This window comes from Amaranthus tricolor, chromosome 7 (assembly GCF_026212465.1).
Source record: "Amaranthus tricolor cultivar Red isolate AtriRed21 chromosome 7, ASM2621246v1, whole genome shotgun sequence".
In the NCBI taxonomy this organism is placed as follows: Eukaryota; Viridiplantae; Streptophyta; class Magnoliopsida; order Caryophyllales; family Amaranthaceae; genus Amaranthus; species Amaranthus tricolor.
This window is the reverse complement of record NC_080053.1, coordinates 29,928,146-29,953,599: the sequence shown is the minus strand read 5'-3', so window position 1 is coordinate 29,953,599 and position 25,454 is coordinate 29,928,146. Positions and strand designations below refer to the sequence as shown.

Below are 25,454 nucleotides of genomic sequence, written 5' to 3'. Positions count from 1 at the left end.
TTCCAAAATTGATACTTTAAGGTTAAAATTGATAAATGCCCAGAAAATTAAAATGTTATTACACGCGCGAATTAGACCGACCCCGTCTTGTCCAAGTTTTTGTGTTCAAGATAAAAGGAAACGAGTTGAATAAGGGATTAAACAAGGGTTCTATACGAGGTCTGCAAAGTAAGAAAGATTGATTCTTCCTCGTCTTCACACACAGGTATCAAAGACGAAATTCCAGATCATATATCAAATCGCTTAATTTCAAATTCATTACAAAGACGGATAAACACCTTTACATATAGTTAAAAGTGCAAATCTAGTTTAGATCATATATAAACTATTACAAAATAGACACGAATATTTTTTAATAGCACATGATAATTAGAGAAAACTTGATACACCTCAAGGAACAACAATCAAAAATACACACACGGGATCGTAACCCTTTATAAGGGTTCCACAATAATAATTAAGGTAAATAACCATTAATTACTTAGGATAAACTGAAATCAAAACTCACTAGACTCACAACACAAACAAAAGATGCTACAAACTTAACCCAACAAAGAAAAATTGCTTGTCCATTCCTTGCACTCATGGAACTGTATAACCTGCCAAAACCACACATAAAACCAATTAACACGTATAATTTAGGCGTAAATCTGACTAAGCGATAACATAAGTCTTTTTTTTAAAAAAACACGTTTAATGTTGAACTAATTAATTAAATTAGTTCAATACATATGTAGATGTTATAAGTATTCGACTCACTCTATACTAATATTCCGAATCAGCCATTGCCAACTATATGTCCATATATCTTTACTTTCCCTCATTAAATTACCAAGAAATTTAAATGCATATACCATAGCTAAAAAAATACTCCATAAAATGTTCAAATATAGATTTGATTACCTCCTTTGAACCTTTTAAGCTCACAACAATTACTAATTTTAGTTGTTTTTGAGGAGGTAACTTTACTGGTTGCGACCTTCTTATCTCTTTTGATAATAATACGAATAAATATTGTAAATCAACATCAAACTATATGTTCTGATAATAACTTTTATGAGCAGAATATACATAGTATGATGAGAATATGCTAGAATACTTTTATGTTAGAAATTATTTCTCTTTATCCACATCCTCCACACTCGCTTTATCCCACCAATTTCTAAAAATAGATATATCAAGCCATGGAGAGAATAATTAGATCCAACATTAGTGATGAACCAAAACCATATATATTTCATAATGAAACATAAAAAAATAAACGCCCTCCATTATAAAAATATATTTCACTTTTTTTATTCATGTAATCATGGTAGTCTATTTTTCGAATCAAACACGAACATATCTTGGGGACAAAAAGAGTATATTTAGGACTAGAGTCAGCATTAGAGACATCAACCCAATATTGTCCGAAAGGGAGGAGAGTACCAGACAACTCATACTTATGCCCCTCCAAGGAGAAATCTACGCACTCAATTTATCCCAAAAAGATATATATTTAGGAATATAGATATGCAAAGTTTCTAAGAGAAGAGAAAACTTACTTCCACATTTAGATCCATGAGGCATTGGCTTACCACAAGACTGAAGACAATGCATAGCTTTAGGCATACTAATAATTTGTTCAGCCTGTTTAGTAATATGAGTACACATACATCCAACATCTATATTTTTCAACACATTACAACAAGCTTGTGATGGATCTACTATTGGACCTGGTTTTTGAACAAATATTGCACATTGGGCAATTAACCCTTGTAAATCACCATTACATTGCCCATTACCCACCTTAATATTCCCACAATAAACCCCAATTAGACTCATTAACATACCAAAAATCAAGATTTTATTAGCATTAATCATGTTTACCATTGTTAATTAATGAAAGGTGATTATAATGTGACGTTGAGTGATTTGTTGAAATTGAACAAGGTATTTATAGAGGGGAATTTCTAGATTTTGCAAGTAATTTAATAATTAAATTAGGGTAATTAATTTAGTTGTTTGGGTATTGGTTGCATGGATTGTGTGATTGTTAAAGTTATTGAGTAGGTGGTTTTCTATGATTTGGTAAGAGTTGCATGCAATGGTCTTATTACATGTGAATTTGTTGTTTTATAATTGGGTGTTTTTTTCATGAATTTGTTTTTTTTCATGTTTCGTACTTCCTTGTTTTTTGTGGTAGCTAAACTCGAGATTTAGCTTTTTTAGGTGTTATTTTTGAAAACTATATAAGTTCGTTATTCAAGTTCTCCTCAAAATTTAATATATAACCTAAAATTTAATTTATTTGAATAAGAAAATGATTTTAAAAGCCTCTAATTCAAAACAAATGAAGTGGTTTAAAGCTAATAATAATAAATAACAAATAAATTAATAAACAGAAGTAATTTTTAGAGTGCCTTTTTGTTTTTTTGTTATTACTTAGGTCTATTTAAGTATTTACTCCCTTAATATCCGCATTTGTCTCAACAATATCATAATATCAGCATAAGCATTCACAACAACATTTGTCTCAACAATTTCCAATTCAAAAGAGCTTTAGTAAAAAAAATTATTTTCAAGAATGTAGTCTGATCAGACCCTTTAAGGGACTGCTACTACTCACCAATGACGCTTCAAGAAGCTAAGTCCGTTTCTCCGCGATCACTAGAAAGGTTCCTCGATGACGTCGCCTCCTGAAGCATAACAAACATCACATCACAACAAAGCGTTCGATACTACAAACTAGGTTCATATAGCTCATTGCATCTCCTCGTAAGACCGCATCTTAGTTCCATCTTCTATTCTAATATTTCTAATTTCAAAGATTGCGCAAGTTCTAACTCTAATCCCCAAAATCATTAGAAAATATATAACCTTATTTAAAACTAGCTTATATTCTTATAAAGATCGTACGTCTCCACAATTCCCTTTGTATTCCAATTCAAACACTTTCATGTTCATCTAAACTCAAAACCAAGAAACTAAACAAGATTAACAAACTATCCAAAAGAAAGATTCAGCTAGTTTATCCATTCAACTAATAATTTCTACACAAACTCTAAATACTCTCAAGAACAACCAATCAAATATAATCAAGAGTTATATCCAACACTTACATTTACCCAACTATTCGATTAATAACAACAACAAGATTTATCCACCATTAGTAATTTCACAAGAATCTCCTAATATTCAAGAACATCAAATTTCCATAATCTTTCTACATTTAACATCATATCGATATTCTAATCTTTGTAAATTACGTACTAATTAATAATTCCAACAAATTGTTTCAATATTCCACAATCTACCATTTATACATCATAAAACCCAAATTACATTTGATTTTAGAATTCTTCCCCAAAACTCTTCAATCACAATCTCTTATAATCACATATCAATCCTCACTAGATTCATTTAATTAAAAGTAAACACACACATGTAATTATACTTGAGGTTTAAAATTGATTCAATAGAGTATCATAAAATGGCAAGGGAAAGGCATAATTTCAAGAGAAGAAGAGGTGTTATACCTGACTGATTTTGTGAAGGAGATATAGATTTGATTGGCTACGTTTTTCCCCAGAAAAAGGACACCAAAAATCGACCGGAAATGGGCCTGCTGCCGCGGCTACTATCGCCTGTTTTGAAGAGAAGTAACCACCGAAAAATAGTGATGGTTCTTGGGCACACGATCTCAGGGACCAAGAGAGGGGAAAATAGACTATTAGCTTGAATAATTTCAGTATGATTCTGCCATTTTCAGAGGAAATGGCGAGAGAAAGGAGGAAGATAAGGGTTCTTGAGATTTTGATGTGTTTAATGGAGTGTGATGCTGATTTTTCTTGGGTTATGCGAATGGAAGGAAGAAGGAAATGGTTGTTGATTTCCTTTGAGTTTATTCGAGTGTGAGGGAAAAAGAGGAGGGTTTATTATATTTTTTTTTAATTTAAAAGAAAAGGAAAAGATGGGGAATTAAATTGAGAATATTTTATGTCATATGTATTTAAGATCATTCTCGCACTGATAATTCTCTTAAACTTACTCGTCTTAAAATATTAATTTCCCAAATGTTACATTCTACCCAACTTGAAATGAACTTCGTCCTCGAAGTTAAACCAAGTCTCAAGCACATACTCAATATCCAGCTATCATACATATCATAAGGCTATGTTACCCAATTACTCATACTCTATGCACTGAAAGAATCTATATCACTCGTACTAACTATGTGAACCCACCAAACTTTAAGGCCTAGCCTAGTTAAAACTTAGTATTATTCCAAAATCTTATGATTCTACCCAACTTAGAATGAATTTCGTCCTCGAACTTAACTTTCTTCATATACAGCGTTGGGATAAGGGACTCTAGACATATACGCCAACTCCTCCTCAGTTTGAGGTGACATAGACAAAGACAATTTGCAGCTCATAGATGTTGATGTACTTATAGGCTTCCGAGACAAAATATTTTCGATGTAACTTTTCTGAGTCAAGAAAAGTTTACCCCTAGCCCGATCCCTATAGATTTTCATACCCAAAATCTTCTTAGCTGGACCCAAATCTTTCATGTCAAACCAAGCTAAGCAACTCTTTAAGTCTAGCAACATCGGATTTATTCTTTGAGGCAACAAGCATGTCATCAACATATAACAGCAGATAAATCATGGAACCATTATCTAGCTTACTATGATACACACAGCAATCATACGAGTTCTTATCAAAACCATGCGAAACCATAAAAAAATCAAACCTCTTGTACCACTGCCCAGGGGATTGCTTAAGTCCATACAATGACTTTAGCAATCTACATTGCATAGTGCTCTTTCCCTGGAATCTCGAATCCCTCGGGTTGCTTCATCAAAATGTCCTCTTCCAAATCGCCATGAAGGAAAGCCGTCTTAACATCCAGCTGCTCCAGCTCAAGGTCAAAATGTGCTACAATCGACAATAGCGCACGAATAGAAGTATGTCGAACCACTGGTGAGAATATCTCCACGAAGTCAACCCCTTCTACCTAACTGAACCCCTTTGCAACTAGTCTAGCCTTAAAACGAACTTTCTCAGATTTAGATGATCCTTCTTTCTTCTTAAAAATCCACTTGCACCCTACAAGCTTTCTCCCCTCTAGTAGCTTCACAAGTTCCCACACTCTGTTTCTTGTAAATAATTTCACTTTGATCGCAAAGAATTAAAAGATGAATCTCAATCACACTCACACTCACAAATTAATGGCTCTCTTGTGATCTCTCTCAACTTTGTGAATCATCATATATTATTCCTAAAATGGGAGTTTATATACTAATGCCCAATAAAAGGAAGTTATTACATAATAAACACAAAGTAACCGTCCCAAAAGACACCTCCCGTGAAAACAAACCGTCATTTCGCTAGCCGTGTACAACTACGCGAGCCGCGAAATGGAGACAAAACGCACTCCGCGCCCCGCGGACCTCCTCTTTGACCCATACTCATCTTCTTCAATGATGCTTGCTAGTTTGAGTTACCATTAACAACAGTGTCCAAGTTAAATTTATGTTTTAAGGATTTTGAAATTGTCTTATTATGTGCCAAGTTGTTAATGTGATATACCGTAAGTGTCTCTGGTCTTTGACTTTGATATACCGCAAGTTGTTTATGTGATATACTTTTTCTGTTCTAAAATACTCGCTACATAATGATTATTGACGTTATTCATCGTTCAAACTTATTTTATATATTTTGGCTAATGTGTAAAAAAAAATAGTCAAATGAGATCTTGTTTGAATCGTTTAATCGCATACTTTTATAATATTAACTTTTTATAATTTTTATAAATGATGAAAATAATACATTAAATTGCGTAAAAGTCAAATGTAGTAAGTATGGTAAAACGGAAGAAGTAAGTATTTATTCAACATACCTCTATACGAAATGAATAATTGATTTGACAAAACTTGAAAAACAAATAACAAAGTAAGTAGTCTTAGAGCTAAAATAATGATCAAAATACAAGTCTTGATCGAATCCAAGTTTGTCAAAACGGTCGATCGAATGGATTTTAAATTGGACCATTTTATTTCAATCTAATTCCAAAAAAACTTTGAGGTCAATTTGAGTCCTTTCCAAAAAATTTCTACCCTAGCCCTCTAAAACCAGTATAAACCTGTAACACAGTAAGAATAAGAAGTAACACCAAATAAATAACAGAAACAACAGACCACGGATGATTGAAGTAATCTCTTTTGAGTATAGCCCGCCATTTATTCCACCTAGTACCAGCATGTTTATTGAGCTTCCGAGAAATTTGGGAATAATAGAAATTAGGAGTGTATATCGTTATATATCTGGTCATTCTATTCACCATTGTTGCAACCTCATCATCACTACCAAGCCAATGCTTAATTATTCCATGCTGAACAAGTATTTGAACATCTTCTGGAGTATCAATCAATGCATCTAGGAAGAAGACATAATCTGTAAAGTAAGAATCTGAAAAATGGTGGCACTGTTCGAAAAATATCAGACTACGAAGAATAGATTCTGTTGTGTCTTGGATTGTCAGTGTTGGAATCTGTAAAACCCCATTTTCATACTTTATATCAAGCAAATTCTTACCATCTGTTGCCTTAAATTTTATTCCTGCAGCTTTCAACTCTTTCGCACTTGGAGGAAACTGATCAGAATCTTCACTATGATCTAAATCATCTGGGTTTTGATTCTTGTGTTTTGGCGGTAAGCAACACATCCTCTGTTGGGTTATGACGATTTCTTGGTTTTGGTCAACCACTATAGAATTACCCAGATTACGTTCAGGAGGTAAGCAACAGATCCTTAGAAAATCAACCAAATGTTTAATATGTGATGCATCGCTAACTTTCTCTCGACCAACTATACGGGCAGCTTCTCTACCAGGAATATAAGTTTGGCTTATGAAATTACAGGTAAGATCCTTAAACGAAATATCAGTATAAGCTCTACCAAATGCTATGCCATACAGCTTATTGATGACAAAGAAAGGAAGTTGATTATCTTCTAAGAACAAATCTTGTTCTACTTTCACCATCCATGCCGTCTTTTTTTCCATAGGATTCATCCGTAGTGAAAAATGACGGTCACTATAGAACATAATATAACAGATGATAAAAGCAGAATCGACCATCATCATCTCTATAAACTCATTGCTCGAAAGACTTATCTTATCTCCGTAGTAAGATCAAGCTTCATCCTCCCAATGTTTGATGATGTCTATGTATTCTCCTAGTGTATAAGCTTGATCGTCTCCATAGATTTGGGAGCCAAATTCTAGAAAGCATTTGAGGTGCCTTAGTTTTAGCTCTTTTGAACATTTTGAGGATGATTTTTTATGGTAGATTGGACCGATGGAAACGATTGAAGGCTGATAACATTCTCGGTTTACCTTTCGGATGTGTTCAGGCACCTTATATATGCATAGAGTAGATAGAGATTCACGTAAGGAATCAAGCTTGTGTTGGATCGAAGATTCTATGTCATCTGTTTGGGCTTCCATCTGCTATATGTATTACATAGTATGAGTTGTTGATAATAATTCTAAACTTGAGAAAAGTGCATCACAAATCAAGTTTATTTGTATTCATTAACTCAAAATTGAGAAAAGGGTGTGTGTTGAAAATATTCTTCCAAGATGTTGGTTGATTTAGGGAGTCAAAGTAGGAGATAGTGGCCACGTAGTTGTTACTTGTGATTTAAAGTAGTAATTTAGTGAATGTTTTTGATATTTATTTGAAAAAATTACTCTGAATGATTTAATTTTTAACTGTTTTCCAATAATAATACTAAGTAGGGAAAATTATCGTGAATAATATGAATTTTTGTTGATTTTCCTATAATAATACCCACTTTTGATTAATCATGAATAATACTAATTATGGAGTATTGTTTAACCATTAATTAACCTTTGTTTTTTTTTCAAATATCCTACTATTAACAAAAGTTGATATTATTCTAGGTATACATCCCCTAACTTGATATTATTCATGGTTAATCAAAAATTAGAATTATTATAGGAAAATCAGTGAAACTATATATTATAACATCCCTAACTAGTTAACAACGTAAGGTCACCTTGTCCAAAAGAAAAAGGAAAATTAAAAACAAAGAATCCCTTTCCAACCCCTTCACTAAACCATCCCAACCCTCATCCTCTCAAACACCATTGTCTTACCCCCTCCCTTGTGCCGAAGACACCAACCCCTTCCCCACCCTAGGGCGGCCCCATGTTTCCTTCCCCCCACCCCTTTTGCGACCATTATCATTATTGTATTCGGTGTATTTCGCCCATAGGAATAATGATTAGATTTGTTGAAGGAAGGCTGCAATTCATACACATAAAGGAGGATGCGACCAAAGTTTCCCTACTTGAAAAAAATTCTCAAAAAGAGAAATTCATGCAATGAAAAAGGCTAAATAAAGCTGAAACCGCAAGCCCGCATTTTACAACACAAGCATAACCCTTTGCGACCCTTTACCCTTATTACCTTACCCACCACCAAACATCAGTATTTATAATTTTTTTTGATAATATGTGGGTTTGTATTTAATTACTTTATCAATATAGTGTAATTTATGTATGGTTTGTCTACTGAAAATTATGCTAGAAGAAATAAAATCAAAAAATAAAAAACAAAAAATTTATGTATGGTTTGTCTACTGAAAATTAACAGAAAACTTATAGTACTATATATAGTTTTGAGGTTTACCAAATCGACAGAAATAAAGATCAGCAAAGATAAGAGGGCAACGAGAATCAAAATTCAAATTTCTATAAAATTAATACATATTCCAATTGAGATAAAATCTGATTTTTAAGAATAGCAATATAAAAAAGTTATATACTTTATCATTGTTTTGAGTTTCTTACCTCAAAAGGAAAAGCATAATTTTAAGTACAGTGTCATCATCTCATATCCAGTATATTTCGACTATAAAAACTATGATCAGGATATGAGGAAGGAAGAAAGGCGATAGCTGATACCTATAAAAACTATGATCAGGATATTTCGACCAAAAATCCCTCAACTCGAGAAAAACCCACAGATAAATCATCAGAAAGAACCTTAATAATCAAAAACATATATATAAATAAAATACATAAAAATAATTACAATGTATCAAAATTAAATGAGCATATACAATATTTTGTAAAAAAGAAAAATGATAGTAGAAACATACCAGAAAATGTGAAGAGAGTTAGATAGATAGGAAAAGAATACTTTTTGCCTTTTGGATACTTTATTAGTTGATTTTGCATTTCTCTTATATAGCTTAATTTGAGTCATTAGTAACATGAAATCCTAGTAGACTTTGTGCTCTTTTAGTCAAATTAACTACTCTAATTACTTATTAATAATTACTTAATATTAATTATATAAGACTCCTACTACTAGCCTAGTTGTGATATAGTAAAATAATTTGATTTCAGCTTAAATTATGGATCACTTCAACAAGTAATTATGAAACCTTGGAGCCAAAAGTCTAATCAAACATCCAACGATTCACATTAATCATTAATTATAAAAAAGACTTTATTAGTCTTATTTTAAACTTGAATTAGATCATGCTTTTAATTTTTTACTTATATTTTATGTTGTAATTAGATACTCAGATTTTGAACTCATGTATTATTGAATTATTAGCATTAAAATAATATATGATTTTAATAATAAGTATAGAAAACTAGTAATATATAATACAATTCAACTTTTTATAAAAGATTTATAAAATAATAACACAACTTATAATATCTTAATTGAATTGTTTGGGTCAAAACTTAAAAGTAATAAGTGTACCATTATTAAGCTATAATTTATTTTAACGTCTACGTCCCAAGTTATATATATATATATATATATATATATATATATATATATATATATATATATATATATATATATATATATATATATTCTTAGTGGTTGTGGGCCTATTAGAAGGCTGATCAAAAAACTTAACTCAATTATATTAGTTTTAGCTCTGTTGAATCCAACTTATGAAGTAAGTTCTAAAGTAATGCATGCCAACGATCTATATTTTAAGACATTAACATTTGTAATTGTTGTACAAAAGTAAAGTTGACAATATTGTTGAGTTGAAGTATTGAGTCTCTTTGTAGCTTTGAACCTTAGGTAATTGTCTATGTTGCCTACTTACCTAGGATTAGGAACGATCCTATTTCTTTAAACATAAAAAATTCTTAAATGAAACGGTCTTATGGAGAGACCATCTCTATTGGGCTGATCCATGTACATTTGGTGTGTTAAAATGATCACTTACAATTTTAAAGTGATCAATTAGTAAATGGACTAATTATATGGTTATATCTCGTGGTGAGACACTGAGACGATTTCAAATAAGATGAGCTGGTTCGCATTAGCAATAATATGATAAAGTAAAAATTAATATTAATAGTCACGCCTTTCACTTATTTGCACTTTCTAATAATTCAACATTTGTTATCTATTTGCCCACGACATTTGCTTGAACCTAAAAACCTATTATTTTAGGTTAGCCTTATTTAAAGAAAAAGGAAAAATAAAAAATAAAAGAAAATTGTAACTCATCCTTCCACCACCCCACGACCTTACCATTGCACCTCTACAACTCCACCCCCTTTCGCTAAAGACCTTAGGACGCCTCCCTCATCCCTACAACTACCATTTTTACCATCCTGTCACACTATATTATTACCGGCATTCAAATCAACCACTTTCATTTAAGATTATGTGTAATAATTCTAGGGTAAAGTGGTGAGTTATAAGGGTTGCACTTAGTAGTTCTCTGGGGAGGGGGGGTGAAATTTAGGTTTGTGAGAGTTTTTCCCTTAAATTTAAAGTTGGTGGTGAGTAATGTTATGTGTAGGGATGGTCATGGGGGTCTGGAGCGGGTCTAGTCAAACCTGGACTCGGACCCTATTATTTTTTTTGGATCCAGACTCGGATCTGGACCTTAAGGGTTCAAAATTTTCAGACCCAGACCCGGACCCTACGGATCTGACGGGGTTTAGAGTCCTTGATGGGTCTTATACAAAGCCTCTTTGATTTGTTAAAATTAAACCTTTTTCGCGTTTTTTTTATATTTTTGTAAGCAACTTATTATCGTATTACAAACACTTATTTGAGTCCATGAAATTCAAATATTCTAGTAAGGAAAATGAGAGGAAGGTACTCAGGTAGTAAGTTTATAACCCTCCAAATTATTTTGTGTATCTTTGCATGAGGGAAAGGACTTCAAAAACCTCAACTTTTTTGTTTGGGATTTGTTTCTTGATAAGTCTACAATCTTGCATCCACCTTACTTAGTTTTGTTTTCTTATTGTAATTGCCTCTCTGCTCCATTGCTGCCAACCTTGACACTTACGTCCATAGCTTATGTACATAATGAAACATCCCACCAGTACCTTCCTAAGTCATTGTTAGTCCGCCACCATCCCTATAAACCTACCAACCAACTCAATTTTAACTCTCAATTTTAAAAGTTTAGGGTCCGGGTCCGGGTCTTCACCTTAGGACCCGAACCTGGACCCGTTAAAATTTTTTTGGATCTAGACCCGGATCCGGATCCGGATCCGACGGGTTTAAAAAATTAAGACCCAGACCCTTATAAAAGGGACGGGTCCGGGACGGATCCAACAGGGTCCTGGACTCATGACCATCCCTAGTTATGTGTGGAGGTTTTGGATTAAATTGAAGAAGGAGGGCCAAAAGGTGGTGGAAGGGGTTGAGGGAAAAGAAAGGAGGCTGCCAAAGGCGGTCCAAGGGGTGGGGGGAGGAAATAATTTTTTAAATTTATTTTGTAAGTCAAATAATTATAACAGGTTAACAAGTTCAATAATTTGTCATGGGCAAATAGATATCAAATTGTGATATTATTCCGGAAGAAAGAGTAAAAAGTCAGATTATTAATATTAACTTTTCATAATAAATCGTAATATCAATAATTTTGATAGAGCATATCTAGTAAAATCACAAATAAATAGTATTATGAATATTAAAATTGATATCACTTCATTAAAAATGATATCAATAATTATTCATATTATTTATCATCTACTCTTCTATATAGTTATGTTTTGTAAAAAAAACTATATTTTGAATACATCTACAATTAAATACTTTATAAAATGCCAATATTTAACCTATTTTCCGCAGCAGTGTCTATAGATAACTTTCTCCAATTTTTAGTGTCGTGAACAGAAAGAAAAGGGAAAACCGAAGAGAAGAAAAGATGGACAGACTCACCCGAATGTTTGCCGGCGCCGGAGGAGCTTTGGGTCAGCCGCCGACTGATGCGCCGACTCTCGATACTTCCGAGCAGATTTACATATCTTCTCTCGCTCTTCTTAAGATGCTTAAACATGGTATTTATCTTCAATTTCCTTTTTTATCTTTAACTTGAAGAAATCCTAATTAACTGAAAGTATGAATTGGATTTTTCAGGAAGAGCTGGTGTTCCTATGGAAGTAATGGGATTAATGCTGGGTGAATTTGTTGATGAATATACTGTTAAAGTTGTTGATGTTTTTGCTATGCCGCAAAGTGGAACTGGTGTTAGTGTTGAAGCTGTTGATCCTGTTTTTCAGACTAAAATGCTTGATATGCTTAAACAAACTGGAAGGTATCCCTTTTTTTTATTTTGAATTCTTGCTATTTTTGATTTTATAAAATAGTTTGAATCTCTAATAGGTTTTTGATTGAATTAGAAAGTTTGAATTTTAGTGAGTTTTTGATTGAATTAGAAAAGTTTCAATTTGGGCATCATAAAAATTGATTGAATCAGGGTTTAAGCCGCAGAATTGTGCAATAGATTTGACTGGAAATGTTTATTTGGGTTTATTTGGTGGTAATACCCAGAATTCTATAGTGGATTTTGATTGATTTAAAAAGTTTGGATCTGGGCACTAAAGAATGGATTGGATTAGGGTTTTAGTCCCAGAATTATGCTATAGATTTGTTAGAAAATTTTTATTTGGTTTTATTTGGTGGTAATTTCCCAGAATTCTGTAGTGGGTTTTTGATTAATTAGAAAAGTTTGAATCTGGCACCAAAGAGTTTGATTGAATCAGGGTTGTAGTCCAGAATTATGTAATTGTAGCTGTATGTTTCATGATGTAACATAGATTCAGCAGTAAGTATTTATTTTGGTTAATTTATGATTTAATCTTTGTTATATAGGCCAGAGATGGTTGTGGGATGGTACCATTCACATCCTGGATTTGGTTGCTGGTTGTCTGGTGTGGATATCAACACACAGCAGGTATTCTTTGCGTTATATAGAAGTATTAGCTTTGTTTAATGATGTTTCAATTACTGTTATTTACTATTTGTTTAAACCCAATTCATGAAAACAATGTTGTTTAATGTTCACTCTCCCTTTGCCCATATTTTGGAATTGAGGCTTTGGCATAGTTGTTCGTTTTTCTTTTGCTTTGAATGATGGTAGTGATATAGTACTATTTGTATCCTGTGCGTGTGATGATGAATGATGTTATGTGAGGATCTCTTCCAATTTACTCTTATGCCCTGTTTGATTATGGTATTAAATGGTGTTGGTGAGAATGAGTTTAAGTATTTATTTTGATGAAATATGCTATGTCATTCCCATGGTAATGTAATTTTCATCCTCAAAGATGCTTTTTCTTCATAGTTTTCCATTAACACCTCTTCCAAAGTGGTAATTTATGGAAATGCTTTTTGAGAAGATTTTTTTTTTCTCTTCTTTTAGTTGTTTTTGATCAAGATGTTTGTTTGGATGACAGAAGTGAGACGGTACTGTTTGCATTAATTGTTTATGATGATAACATGATCTTCTGTCATGATCTCTCTTCTTAATTAGTTTTCATTGCTGGTTGCTTTGCTTAATAGTGGAGTATACCAGATCCATTTTCTCTTGTTGGCTTCTGTTTGTCTTGTGGTTTCATTAGTAATCTACCATCTTCCTTTTTATAGTCATATTTCCGTGCATGATTTCATTGCTGAATTCAAGAGTGATAGTTAGATCAACTATGATTTGTCACTGTCTCTGCCAAACTTTTGATGTATATTTATCTTAACACCACCGAAAAGCCTTCTTTGATTAACTTGAGATTCAATTCTCATCACTCCAACACAGGTTTGTATCCTTGGGCACTTTATAACCCAGCTTGATTCCTTTGGAGTGTTGAAGTCTGTTACTTAGAACTCAGAACATTACTTAACTCTTGGTATATTATTGGTTGTTAATAGTGTGCGTAAACTAACGATTGTATAAGAGGTCATGGACACAATACTACAACTACACTAAATTTTTTTTCTCGAGAAAAAATTTCCCATAAGTATCCAAGTAATTATTAAGGTTACAAGGGTTGCTAAGTAATTACTCACCTCCACCTTTCTGATGAAAATGCATTTGCACCCATATGTTGAGCTTATGTATCTGTGTTTATCTTAAGTATCCAAGACTAAGTAACTATCATTTTGGATTTAATCTGTCAACTTCTGCTGAAATGCTGCAGAGTTTTGAAGCTTTAAATCAAAGAGCTGTTGCTGTAGTGGTGGATCCTATACAAAGTGTGAAAGGGAAGGTTGTTATTGATGCCTTTCGTTTGATCAACCCACAGACCTTGATGCTCGGTCAAGAGCCTCGTCAAACAACATCTAACCTCGGTCATCTTAACAAACCATCAATTCAGGTGAGTGGACCAAACACTTTATGAAATCATCGATGTTATTATATCTAATTCTCTATCTTATGAGACGTCATTCCTTTCAGGCATTGATCCATGGGTTGAACAGACATTACTACTCCATATCGATCAATTACAGGAAAAATGAACTCGAAGAGAAGATGCTGCTTAACCTTCACAAAAAGAAATGGACTGATGGATTGACTCTAAAGAAATTTGATTCTCATTCCCAAACTAATGAGCAGATTGTCCAGGTCAGTGCGGATTTTGAGTTTCGTTATCATAAAGTGCTTGCACATTAGCAAGGTTTTGCTGATTCCATGTTGATCGATTTTAAAAGTCAAGATTTTAACTTGTTGTTCACCACTTTCTAGCTATAATGTATTCCTAGTCTGTTACTTGGACTCGGGTACTTATGTCGGATACTGATACGTGTCCAAGTGTCGGTTACGTCTAAATATTCAGTTTTACACCTAAAATGAAGTGTCTAAGTGCCATACCAATGTCCGAGGATCAATGATCAGACACGGGAACGTAAAGCAAAATGAAGAGTCCGATTAACATAGCTCCTAGTATTAAAGCATCAGCTCAAGTCCTTATGGATAAATTATACTCCCTCCGATTCAATTTACTTGTCCTATTTCCTTATTGGGTAAATTCACCCTACTTGTCCCATTTCCTTTTTTGTCACTGATTTTTTTACTTAAATACCCTTTGCTTACACAAGTAATGACCAAAATACCCCCACTTACACTAATTAAAATACCCCAACTACCACCTTAACATTTAATATAATAACTTAAAATACCCGAACTACCCACATTTAGGTGGTCCCCCACTACCCTTAATTTACGTGCGCAACACAAAGGAGACCAGTAAATTGAATTGGAGGGAGTATAACTTTTGTGAATCTAGCTGATTCGTGTACATCTTAACTCTTTAACCATTGCGCTTGTTGAAATTTGCAGGAAATGTTGAATCTGACTATCAAGTACAACAAAGCTGTTCAAGAGGAGGATGAATTGTCTCCGGAGAAGCTAGCAATTGCAAATGTGGGAAGGCAAGACGCAAAGAAGCATCTCGAAGGACACGTGAACACTTTGATGTCCTCCAACATCATTCAGACGTTAGGTACCATGATAAACACAGTCGGGTTTTAACTTGCATGTACTAGACCCTTCTTAATTTGGAATGTCTCAGTATTCGACAGCAGTTTAGAACATGAAAAAACATTATGGTTTTCTTTCCAAATTAGCTTATTATGATTATTTTAGCAATATGCTAGCCTTTTGTGCTAGAGATTTTCTTCAATTGTATCAAACAGAACTGAGGATCATCGTACAAGCACTTGATTCTTCGGCTTGCATTTTTCTCTATTGCACTTTATATGTTTTAGTTTATTTCCTGGTAATCGAAAATACATGTGGTAGACTAGGTCTCCGAGAACTGAATGGAGTACTTTTGGTATGCTACCTCATTGCTCCAGGAGAAGGAAATGTTGGCTGTCTTAGACTCTGGATATTAATAGAAAGATTTGTTATATACTATTGCAAGATCTATACTTATTTATCAAATTGTAACTTATGTTGAGGATCTAAAGTTCCCTCTTTTCTATTTGTTGCGGCCCTAGATGAGATAACTACACCCTAGCCCTAGATGGAATACAATGAGCCATTTTCTATTTGTCGCGGCCCTAAACGAGATAACGAGGTCTATATAGAAGTTTCATTGCACTTGTTTTGCTGATGGCTTCGTCTTAGTGGATAGAACTAGAAAATGGGTCAACGCTAAGTTAGAGATGTGGAGTTGACTATTTTGATTATAAGAGTTCGTCAAATAGAGATTATATGAAATATCGTAAAGATTCAAATATATGAGAGTTTTTCCTGATATGTAAAGATTCTATGTTTTTTAATATTTTCGTATATGATTTAAATATATGAGAGTTTTTCCCGATAATGAATGTAAAGATTTTATTTTCTTTAATACTTTCGTATATGATTCAAATATATGAGTTTTTTCTGTGAAAATTACCCAACATTAAGAAACAGAGATAAGTGATAACAATTGGGATTTGGGGGCAAGTAGTATTATAAGGTTGGGCATAAGAAGCAGAAGAATGTGCGATAACTGGCAAGAATCTGCATAATTTGATGGCTAATTGTATTTGTGGCCCTATCTCCATGTTCATTTTCAGAGCTTGTTTTATGGGTCACTTTGATCCCCTACCATTCCATTATGGACACTGCCTGCCTTCTTAAACACATCATACATCCTCTAAACCACTTACTTTTTATCAATATTTTTGTTTTTATTATATGGTACATTTGAACTCATAATACATATAGCTATAGCTGATCTTAATCTTTTGAAATTAAAATTCTGATATTTTTGTTATATTTTTGTTGTTATAATCACAAATTGACTACAATATATTGATGTTGATCTTTTATTACAAATTAACTAAATTGTCTATGTTTATTTTGCAAATTATAACTATAAAACAATCTCATTTAAGACGGTTAAAGACTTACTATAAAACAATCTTAAATCGAGTTAAATTATAACTTTAAATCAAAAGGGATTATGTATAAATAGCTACTTATGAGATTCAATGTATTACCATAATACGGAAAGTTCTTGCAAATTAACCAAATAAAAAATTGTGATTATGAATTTCCACCCACCAACGTCCAAATCCCCATTCCCTTGGACCAGACGCGGCATAACTATACATAAATAAAGTGTTCAAATATCATATTCATATTTAAATGTTGAGGATCTCTTAAGAATACTTACAGTATGTTTAGTAATCGATATTAAATGATAAATAATGAAAACGATAATTGAAATTTAGTGTAATTTAGTAGAAATATCTCTGTTTTCAATTGTCATATTTGTTCTCCCTCAACAATTTCACTTTTTTCACAAAATTAATTCTAATGCATTACCATTTGAAAATGTGATATTAGATGGTAATAAAAAATTATATAAAAAACTTTTTTATGATAAATTTTATCACTATGGGAATGACATAATATCATAAAAACTTACACTACAAATCATTGTCAATATGACCTTTTAGTATCAGAACCTACCACTGACAATCGAAGCTATGGAGTTTTACATACATGGAAAGGAAAAAAAAATGAGGAGTAATTAAGAATACCGAAAAATCATTATAAGATGCGAACTGAATAATGATTCAAATCAATATTAACTAGTCAAGAATAAATCTTTTTTTCTCATTTATTTGGGTATCTTTAATTTGATCTTCACCCATCACCAATTCTCCCGTATTCAGATGGTTGAAAAGTTAAATCTCCAACCATAAGAACAAATAAATGTTCACCCATTAGTTTTTTTTTTTTTTTTTCTATATTTTTCTAAATGTTAAAAAACTTTTACTATACTTTATTTTCTCTTAGAGTTCGTACAATATATATAGACCAAAAACATATTAACTCTCATATTTTCCTAACTATAATCCAAAAAAGTATTATAATCTAATTAAAATCTAATTCACCTCGACAATCAGTTTAAGTTTTTGATTGAGATGATTAATGATTTACGCAGTCGACATCATCGAAAGTCGACTAGGAGTAGGTTGAAAGTTTTTCCAACGCAAAGTGAGTCTTCTTGGTGGTGGAGACAAAGCTCTTTTAATTAAAAGCTCCTTCATCAATTGTTGTTTTCTTAGCTTATCACCATACACATAATCTTGTGTATCAAACACCATTAATGTTAATCCCTTAGAAGACGTCGTATTTGTGGGTCCCACTGATCCTTTTTTGATCCTCATTTGTACTAATCCTCCTCCTCCTGTAGGTGGTTTTGAAGATAACCGTGATTTGTATTGCATTTTTCGTTGATCTGTCCGCTATCTTTTTTTCCGAAATTCTAACTCGTGTAGAAACTAATATTGAATTGACGATTCTGACTTTGATGTTGGTGTGAGCTTCTTTTAAGCTTTATTGCTAAGTTTGTTTAAAAAAAACTTTTATATAAAAGAGAAACATAGAATAATATAGGAGGAGTATATGTGTGGAAGTTTTCGATTGTTTGTGAAATTATAAGTTTTCTATTTTGGTGGGTTTTAGTTAGGGAAAAATATAAAGGGCATGTATGCTAAATGACTAAGTCACTTATAGAAGACTTAGAAATAGGTTTGAATAAGATTGACAGGTAAGAATCCACTATGCTTATTGGGTAGTAGCTATTCGTATTTGAAGTTTTCCACCTCAGATATTTTGAAGAAGCCACTAGATTTGACGATGAAAACAAGCATACAAGACTATTGATATAATTAATTTTTTATTTTTTATCTTTACGAATTGGTTCGGTTGACTTGTTTGACTATTTGGTAATATCAAGTAAAACTAACAATATAAATTAATTAAGGGTTTTTTATCGGATAAGATTGGAGATACCTCTATAGAGTAAAAGAAAAGAGAAATTAATTTGTCATATGGGTGGTTAGAAACAAAGTCTTATTGCAAGATTGAAAAACAAAGTCTTCGACCATTAAACCAACGCATAATTATTAGCTCTATAAATAAGTTCTTAATGAAAATGTTTGGTATATAATTAGTTTTTTCTTAGTTGTTTATTTAAGAAAAAATAGACTAACAAGAAAATCAATAAAAAGGGCCTAAAGCAACTTACTTTAATTTTGGCCTAAAAGTCAATTTTGAATCTGTCTTCAAAGCTATTTATCAAACAAACTAAAAGATACAATTCATTCTAGATTATAATCAAAAAATAATTATCCAAGAAAGTCTTTAATTATATTGAATTAAATAGACTCAAAAGCAAATATGATCAAATAAGAATTTGACAAAATATACATATAAAAAATCAACTAGTTTTGACATTAAATATTATACACACAAAAAAAAACTAAAAATGATCCAACCTAAAATATTAAAACTTGAAATTGGTACAAAGTCCAAATACTTAAATCAACATCTCTACTTTTTGATTAATTAATTTTTCTTTAATAATTCTTTTTTTTTTTTTTTTCTATAACTTAATGCCAAATTGGTGTCTAGTCACAATTAGTTGTCAAAAAATAAAATCAAGTCAAATGGTATTTTGTTTTAAGTAATTAAAGATCAAGGGAGGAAGAGCCACTTAAACACATGGTTAGGTATTGATCCACGTTTTCATAACAGTCATTTCTGCCTAAGATCCTGCGTACAAGCGTTAAGTCAGTTTTTTTTTTCTAATTTGTTTTATGTTCTGTTTCTGCCAAATAGTTATATTTTAAAATAAATAGGAAAATATAGAGTGTAAAAATGATAAAAACATATCTAAAAATAAAAATTAAAAAGATTTTAATGAAACAGATCAAAATTAAAAATGGGTCTAATTTAATAGCACCTAAGAGTATTTGTTTTTTAGTTAAGAGTAAGATTTCACAATTAGCAGCATCTGATTCCGCACTATTTGAATCTAATACTACCCTTGTTTACGTTAGAAAGCGCCCAAAAAAATTGGTGTTATATTCATAGCATAAAGCGTACACAATCTTACGGTACGGGTGAATTCAGAGAATAAATATAAGGTGGATCGATACTAATTTTACAAGTTACAGAATTAACTTAATTTTTATTTTTTGTGTTAAATATTACATATTTTAATATTATTTAGTTTCTAATTAAATAACTCAAAATAACGTATATAACATATTCTGAGCTTATAACATTCGGCTCATTGAGGCCTATAAATATGTTATACACTCTAAAACACCTCTAATACAATAAGTTCTTTGGGCTTGAAGACAAGCAATTTGTGCTATGAGTGTGTAAGCAATATAAGGCCTTAAATTATGTTTTTTGGATGATAAATTATGTTTTTTGAATTAGTTCTTTTATAAGCAAATTATTTTTTATTATAAATTAAAAAACTAAAAAATTAAAAATAAGTCCGACTTGTCTTTTTCCTTTTTATTTTTACAAGTGCTTTTCTGTCTAAAATTAAAAACTCTATGTTTTTGTTGTTGTGTTAGTGTTAGAATTAATATGCGGAAGTTGTAGTGGATTATTGATTTTGATTAACAAATATTGAAGATGCTAGTATGAAAAATAAAGAGGAGAGTTGATGGCTTTTGTGAAAAAGGGTTTTTTGTATTATGTAGCTTGGTTACAAATGAGAGCATGCAACACATATATATAGTGCTTCTATGTTGGTGCTTTCACCATCATTATGTTTCTAGTCTTTTCTACAACTTGTAGATAGTTCTAGACTATTAGCTTTAGGGTGTTAGTCTAGATAGTTCTAGGATATCATAGAATTTTTTTTTACTTACTTCTTGATACATTACTTCCTAGATTTTTCTAGATTACATTATTTAACACTCCCCCTTAATCTGAAAAATCTTGGACTCCTAGCTGTCTTCTGAATTTGATGAACTTTTCTGTTGGAAGTGCCTTGGTAAATATGTCTGCGAGTTGCTCCTCTGTCTTGCAGAATTTTAGCTTGATCTCTTGTTTCTCGACCAATTCACGAATGAAGTGGTGTCGTATCTCAATATGCTTTGTGCGACTATGGAAGACTGGATTCTTTGTCATGGCTATTGCTGACATATTGTCACAATAGATGGTAGTTGCATCTTCTGTCTTTTGTTGTAGATCTTTTAGGATTCTTCTTAGCCATACTGCTTCACATGCCGCGCTTGTCGCTGATACGTATTCTGCTTCTGATGATGATAGTGCTACCGTAGCTTGTTTCTTTGATGACCATGAGATAGACTTGGACCCTAGCTGGAACACGTATCCACTTGTACTTCTTCGATCGTCGATGCTTCCTGCCCAGTCACTATCCGTGTAGCCTATGAGCTTGTAGTCTGCTTCGGGCTCGTACATTATCCCATAGCTTTTTGTTCCTTTGATATACCTGAGTATCCTCTTGGATGCTGCTAAGTGAGCTTTGCTTGGCTCACTCATAAACCTTGAGATGATGCTGACTGCATGAACGATGTCTGGTCTTGTATTTGTAAGATATATGAGAGATCCGACTAAACTTCGGTAGATTGATGCATCCACCTTTTCTTTTCCATCATTCTTTGAGAGCTTCTCATTTGTAGCCATTGGTGTAGCCATTGGCTTACAATCGCTCATGTTGAATTTTTTGAGCATATCCTCGACATATTTTTCTTGTGAGAGAAATATTTTACCTGGACTTTGCTTGACTTGCATGCCAAGGAAGTACTTCATAGCTCCGAGGTCTGTCATTTCATATTCTGACATCATTGTCTTTTTGAAGTCTTCTATCATCCTCAGATCGGTGCCTGTGTAGATTAGATCATCTACGTATAGGCATAAGATGAGAAACTTTGGCCCTTGGGTCTTGATATAGAGTGATGGCTCATTTGGGCTTTTTACAAAGCCATTTTGGAGAAGATATCCATCGATTTTGCTGTTTCAGGCCCGAGGGGCTTGCTTGAGCCCATAGAGGGCTTTTCGAAGGCGATACACCTTATCTTCTTTTCCTTTGATTATATATCCTTGAGGTTGTTCGACATATACCTCTTCTTCTAGCTCCCCATTGAGAAATGCTGATTTGACATCTAATTGATAAACTTGCAATTTAAATTGGGCTGCTAGAGCTAGGACTGACCTGATTGTCTCCATACGGACAACTGGAGCATATGTCTCGTTGAAGTCAATTCCAGGTTGCTGTGAGTATCCTTTTGCAACCAGACGAGCTTTGTACTTTTGAATGGAGCCATCTTCATTGTGCTTGATCTTGTAAACCCATCTGAGACCGATCACGTCCTTGTCTTGAGGTTTGTCAACAAGCTCCCATGTGTCGTTCTTTTCTATCATCTTAATCTCCTCGTTCATGGCTTCGATCCATCTTTCTTCTTGAGCTGCTTCTTCAAAGTTTTGTGGTTCTCCTGCAAAGAGTGCCATAATGGTGTGATTGCATTGATAATCTTCCAAGTAGCTTGGTGGACATCGATCTCGTTGTGATCTTCGAACTTGTTGAGCTGGGCTTGAGTGACTTGGCTCCAACCTTGAGCTTTGTGATGTAGATGGACTTCTTGGGCTCCTTGATGGTATTCCTGGATTGGTTGATGGTGATGGACTTGCAGATGATTGAGTTGGTGACTGAACTGGATCTTCTCCTTCATCTGGGCTTGGTGGTGGAATGACTTTACTGGAACTTCAACATCGTTCTCGTTCCATTGCCATTGCGCCTTTTCATCGAATATGACATCTCTGGAGATGATCAACTCCTTGGATTCGGGCTGATAGAGACGATATCCTTTAGACTCGTCACTGTATCCATTGAAGATACATTTTTCTCCTTTTCCATCTAGCTTATCCCGATTTTCCTTCGGGACGTGGGCATATGCAATGCACCCGAAAACTTTAAGGTGCTCAACCCTTGGCTTTCTTTTGTGCCAAGCTTCATACGGCGTCATGCTTCTTACCGCTTTTGTGGGAGACCTGTTAAGTATGTAAATAGCTGTGTGGACAGCTTCTGTCCAAAAATGTTTAGGCAGATTTTTTCCTTGCATCATACTCCGAGCCATTTCAGCAATTGTCCTGTTTCTCCTTTCTGCAACACCATTTTGTTGTGGTGTGCGTCTGACTGTGAGCTCCTTTTTGATGCCGTGTTGTTTACAAAATTTATTGAATTCATTGCTTGTGAATTCTCCCCCACGATCGGTTCTTAGAACCTTTATTGAATGCCCACTTTGTTTTTCTGTTAGGGCTTTAAATTGCATGAAGTGGGATAATGCTTCTGATTTTTTCTCCAAGAAATACACCCACATCATGCGTGAAAAATAATCCACAATCAATAGAAAGTATCTTTTTCCGCCAAGAGACGGATTCCTGGTAGGACCCCATATATCAGCATGAACAAGCTCTAATGGAGCTCTAGCCCTCCATGATGAGGTTGGGAATGGTGATCTATGCATTTTGCCATAGATACAACCCTCACAAATTTTCTTTTCATTAGTGATTGGTGGTAGCCCAATCACCATTTCTCTATTTTTTAACAGTTTTAAACTGTCAAAATTTAAATGTCCGAATCTCAAATGCCACAATTCGGATTCATTCACCATTGTACTTAGGGCAGTATTAAACTCCAATTGCATTTTAAGTGGAAAAATTTTATTTGGAGCCATTTTAGTGGTAGTGATTAATTGCCCCTTTTTCTTATCATATATGTGGCATTGATTATTATCAAATTTTACCATATAACCTTTTTGGACTAACTGACCCACACTTAACAAATTTTGTGCTAGCCCAGGGACATAAAAGACATCGGGGATGAATTTAGAGGAGCCGTTTTTTGTTTTAACAACAATTGTTCCTTTTCCGGCAACTACTTGGTTACTCCCATCACCAAGTGTTATTTGTGATTTTATATTTTCATCAAGATTAGCAAATGAATTTTTATTTCCGGTCATGTGGTTGGAGCAACCACTATCGATGTACCATGTGTCAGTTTGCTCTTCTTGAGCATTCAGACATGTGTAAAATAATTGATCATTATTTTCTGTGAAATTAGCCTCTTCCTTTTGCCGGAAATAACAATCTTTTTCAAAATAAGAGTGTCGAGTACATCTTTTGCATTTGTACCGACAATCTCTTGTATTATGATTGTTTTTCTTGCATAATATGCAATAAGAGTTGTTATCTCGACTCCCTTGATTTTTATGATTTTCTCTCCCCCTACCACGGTTGTTAAAATTGCCCTTTTTTGGTTGAAAATTATTACCGTGGCCATTTATATTTTTTCCATTATTAGAAAATTTTAATTTAGCCTGAAAAGCTTGTTCAATTGGTTGCTCTTCAAATTTACGCATTCTTTCTTCATGTGCTAATAAAGAGCCCATTAATTCAGTCATGGTGAATGAACTTAAATCTTTATTAGATTCTTCTATAGCAGCCACAATATGATCAAATTTTTTTGTTAAAGTTCTTAATATTTTTCGAATTATTTTAACATCTTCAATGGTGTCTCCATTGGATCGAATTTGGTTAACAATATTTGAGACTCGGTCGGTATATGATTGAATTGACTCATTATCGGTCATTTTGCATACTATCAAATTGACCCCATAAAGATTGTAGTTTGAAGAGTATTACCTTTTCCGAGCCTCGATATTTTGTCTCCAAAGTGCTCCATGCCTCCTTTGCAGTTGTGGCGGTCATGATTGTTGGTAGGATCGTCTCATCTACTCCACGATATATTATAGAGAGGGCATAATGATCCCTTCTTTTGTTTTGCTTGTATTGACACTTTTTAGTGTCATCCCAAGAAGCCTCTTCATTGGCATCTTTGGGTTGTTCATAACCATCTTGAATAATTTCCCATATATCTTGGGTAATGAAAATTGATTTCATTTGCATACTCCATTGATCAAATTTCTCCCCTTTAAATATAGGTACCCAATTAACTTGGGGATTAAATATGTTTGTGTTTGTGTTTGAATTGGGGTTAGGGGAGGCCATTTATATATATGTGGAGTTGGTATTGATATGAAATTTGGATGATATATGATTGAAAAAAAAAGGCTTTGGATTAGTGGCTCTTGATACCAAATGTTAGAATTAATATGCGGAAGTTGTAGTGGATTATTGATTTTGATTAACAAATATTGAAGATGCTAGTATGAAAAATAAAGAGGAGAGTTGATGGCTTTTGTGAAAAAGGGTTTTTTGTATTTTGTGGCTTGGTTACAAATGAGAGCATGCAACACATATATATAGTGCTTCTATGTTGGTGCTTTCACCATCATTATGTTTCTAGTCTTTTCTACAACTTGT

At 33.2% G+C, this 25,454-nt stretch overlaps 3 protein-coding genes across 3 annotated transcripts; 1 reads left to right on the top strand and 2 right to left on the bottom strand.

The window, feature by feature from the left end:
• Positions 1 to 346: 346 nt before the first annotated feature.
• LOC130818086 (uncharacterized) lies at positions 347 to 1,893 on the bottom strand. The gene is made up of 2 exons (XM_057684119.1): positions 1,545 to 1,893; positions 347 to 599 (listed from the first exon to the last, which is right to left on the bottom strand). Exons 1-2 carry the CDS (start codon positions 1,870 to 1,872, stop codon positions 583 to 585), a joined length of 345 nt encoding a protein of 114 aa, XP_057540102.1. The 5' UTR covers positions 1,873 to 1,893; the 3' UTR covers positions 347 to 582.
• Positions 1,894 to 5,920: 4,027 nt separating this feature from the next.
• On the bottom strand, positions 5,921 to 25,341 carry LOC130817483 (putative UPF0481 protein At3g02645). The gene is made up of 2 exons (XM_057683211.1): positions 24,774 to 25,341; positions 5,921 to 7,494 (listed from the first exon to the last, which is right to left on the bottom strand). Exon 2 carries the CDS (start codon positions 7,129 to 7,131, stop codon positions 6,100 to 6,102), a length of 1,032 nt encoding a protein of 343 aa, XP_057539194.1. The 5' UTR covers positions 7,132 to 7,494; positions 24,774 to 25,341; the 3' UTR covers positions 5,921 to 6,099.
• Positions 12,131 to 16,030, top strand: LOC130817484 (26S proteasome non-ATPase regulatory subunit 14 homolog). Its single transcript, XM_057683212.1, has 6 exons — positions 12,131 to 12,360; positions 12,440 to 12,617; positions 13,175 to 13,256; positions 14,494 to 14,670; positions 14,751 to 14,918; positions 15,633 to 16,030. Exons 1-6 carry the CDS (start codon positions 12,228 to 12,230, stop codon positions 15,822 to 15,824), a joined length of 930 nt encoding a protein of 309 aa, XP_057539195.1. The 5' UTR covers positions 12,131 to 12,227; the 3' UTR covers positions 15,825 to 16,030.
• Positions 25,342 to 25,454: the final 113 nt, after the last annotated feature.

What these genes read in the sequence shown, in the direction of transcription:
- LOC130818086 (XM_057684119.1), bottom strand. Translation starts at nt 1,872, where the DNA reads ATGGTAAACATGATTAATGCTAATAAAATCTTGATTTTTGGTATGTTA.
- LOC130817483 (XM_057683211.1), bottom strand. Translation starts at nt 7,131, where the DNA reads ATGATGATGGTCGATTCTGCTTTTATCATCTGTTATATTATGTTCTAT.
- LOC130817484 (XM_057683212.1), top strand. Translation starts at nt 12,228, where the DNA reads ATGGACAGACTCACCCGAATGTTTGCCGGCGCCGGAGGAGCTTTGGGT. An exon ending in ATGCTTAAACAAACTGGAAG is followed by an intron (nt 12,618 to 13,174) that starts GTATCCCTTTTT and finishes TTTGTTATATAG; the next exon opens with GCCAGAGATGGTTGTGGGAT. An exon ending in CTAATGAGCAGATTGTCCAG is followed by an intron (nt 14,919 to 15,632) that starts GTCAGTGCGGAT and finishes TGAAATTTGCAG; the next exon opens with GAAATGTTGAATCTGACTAT.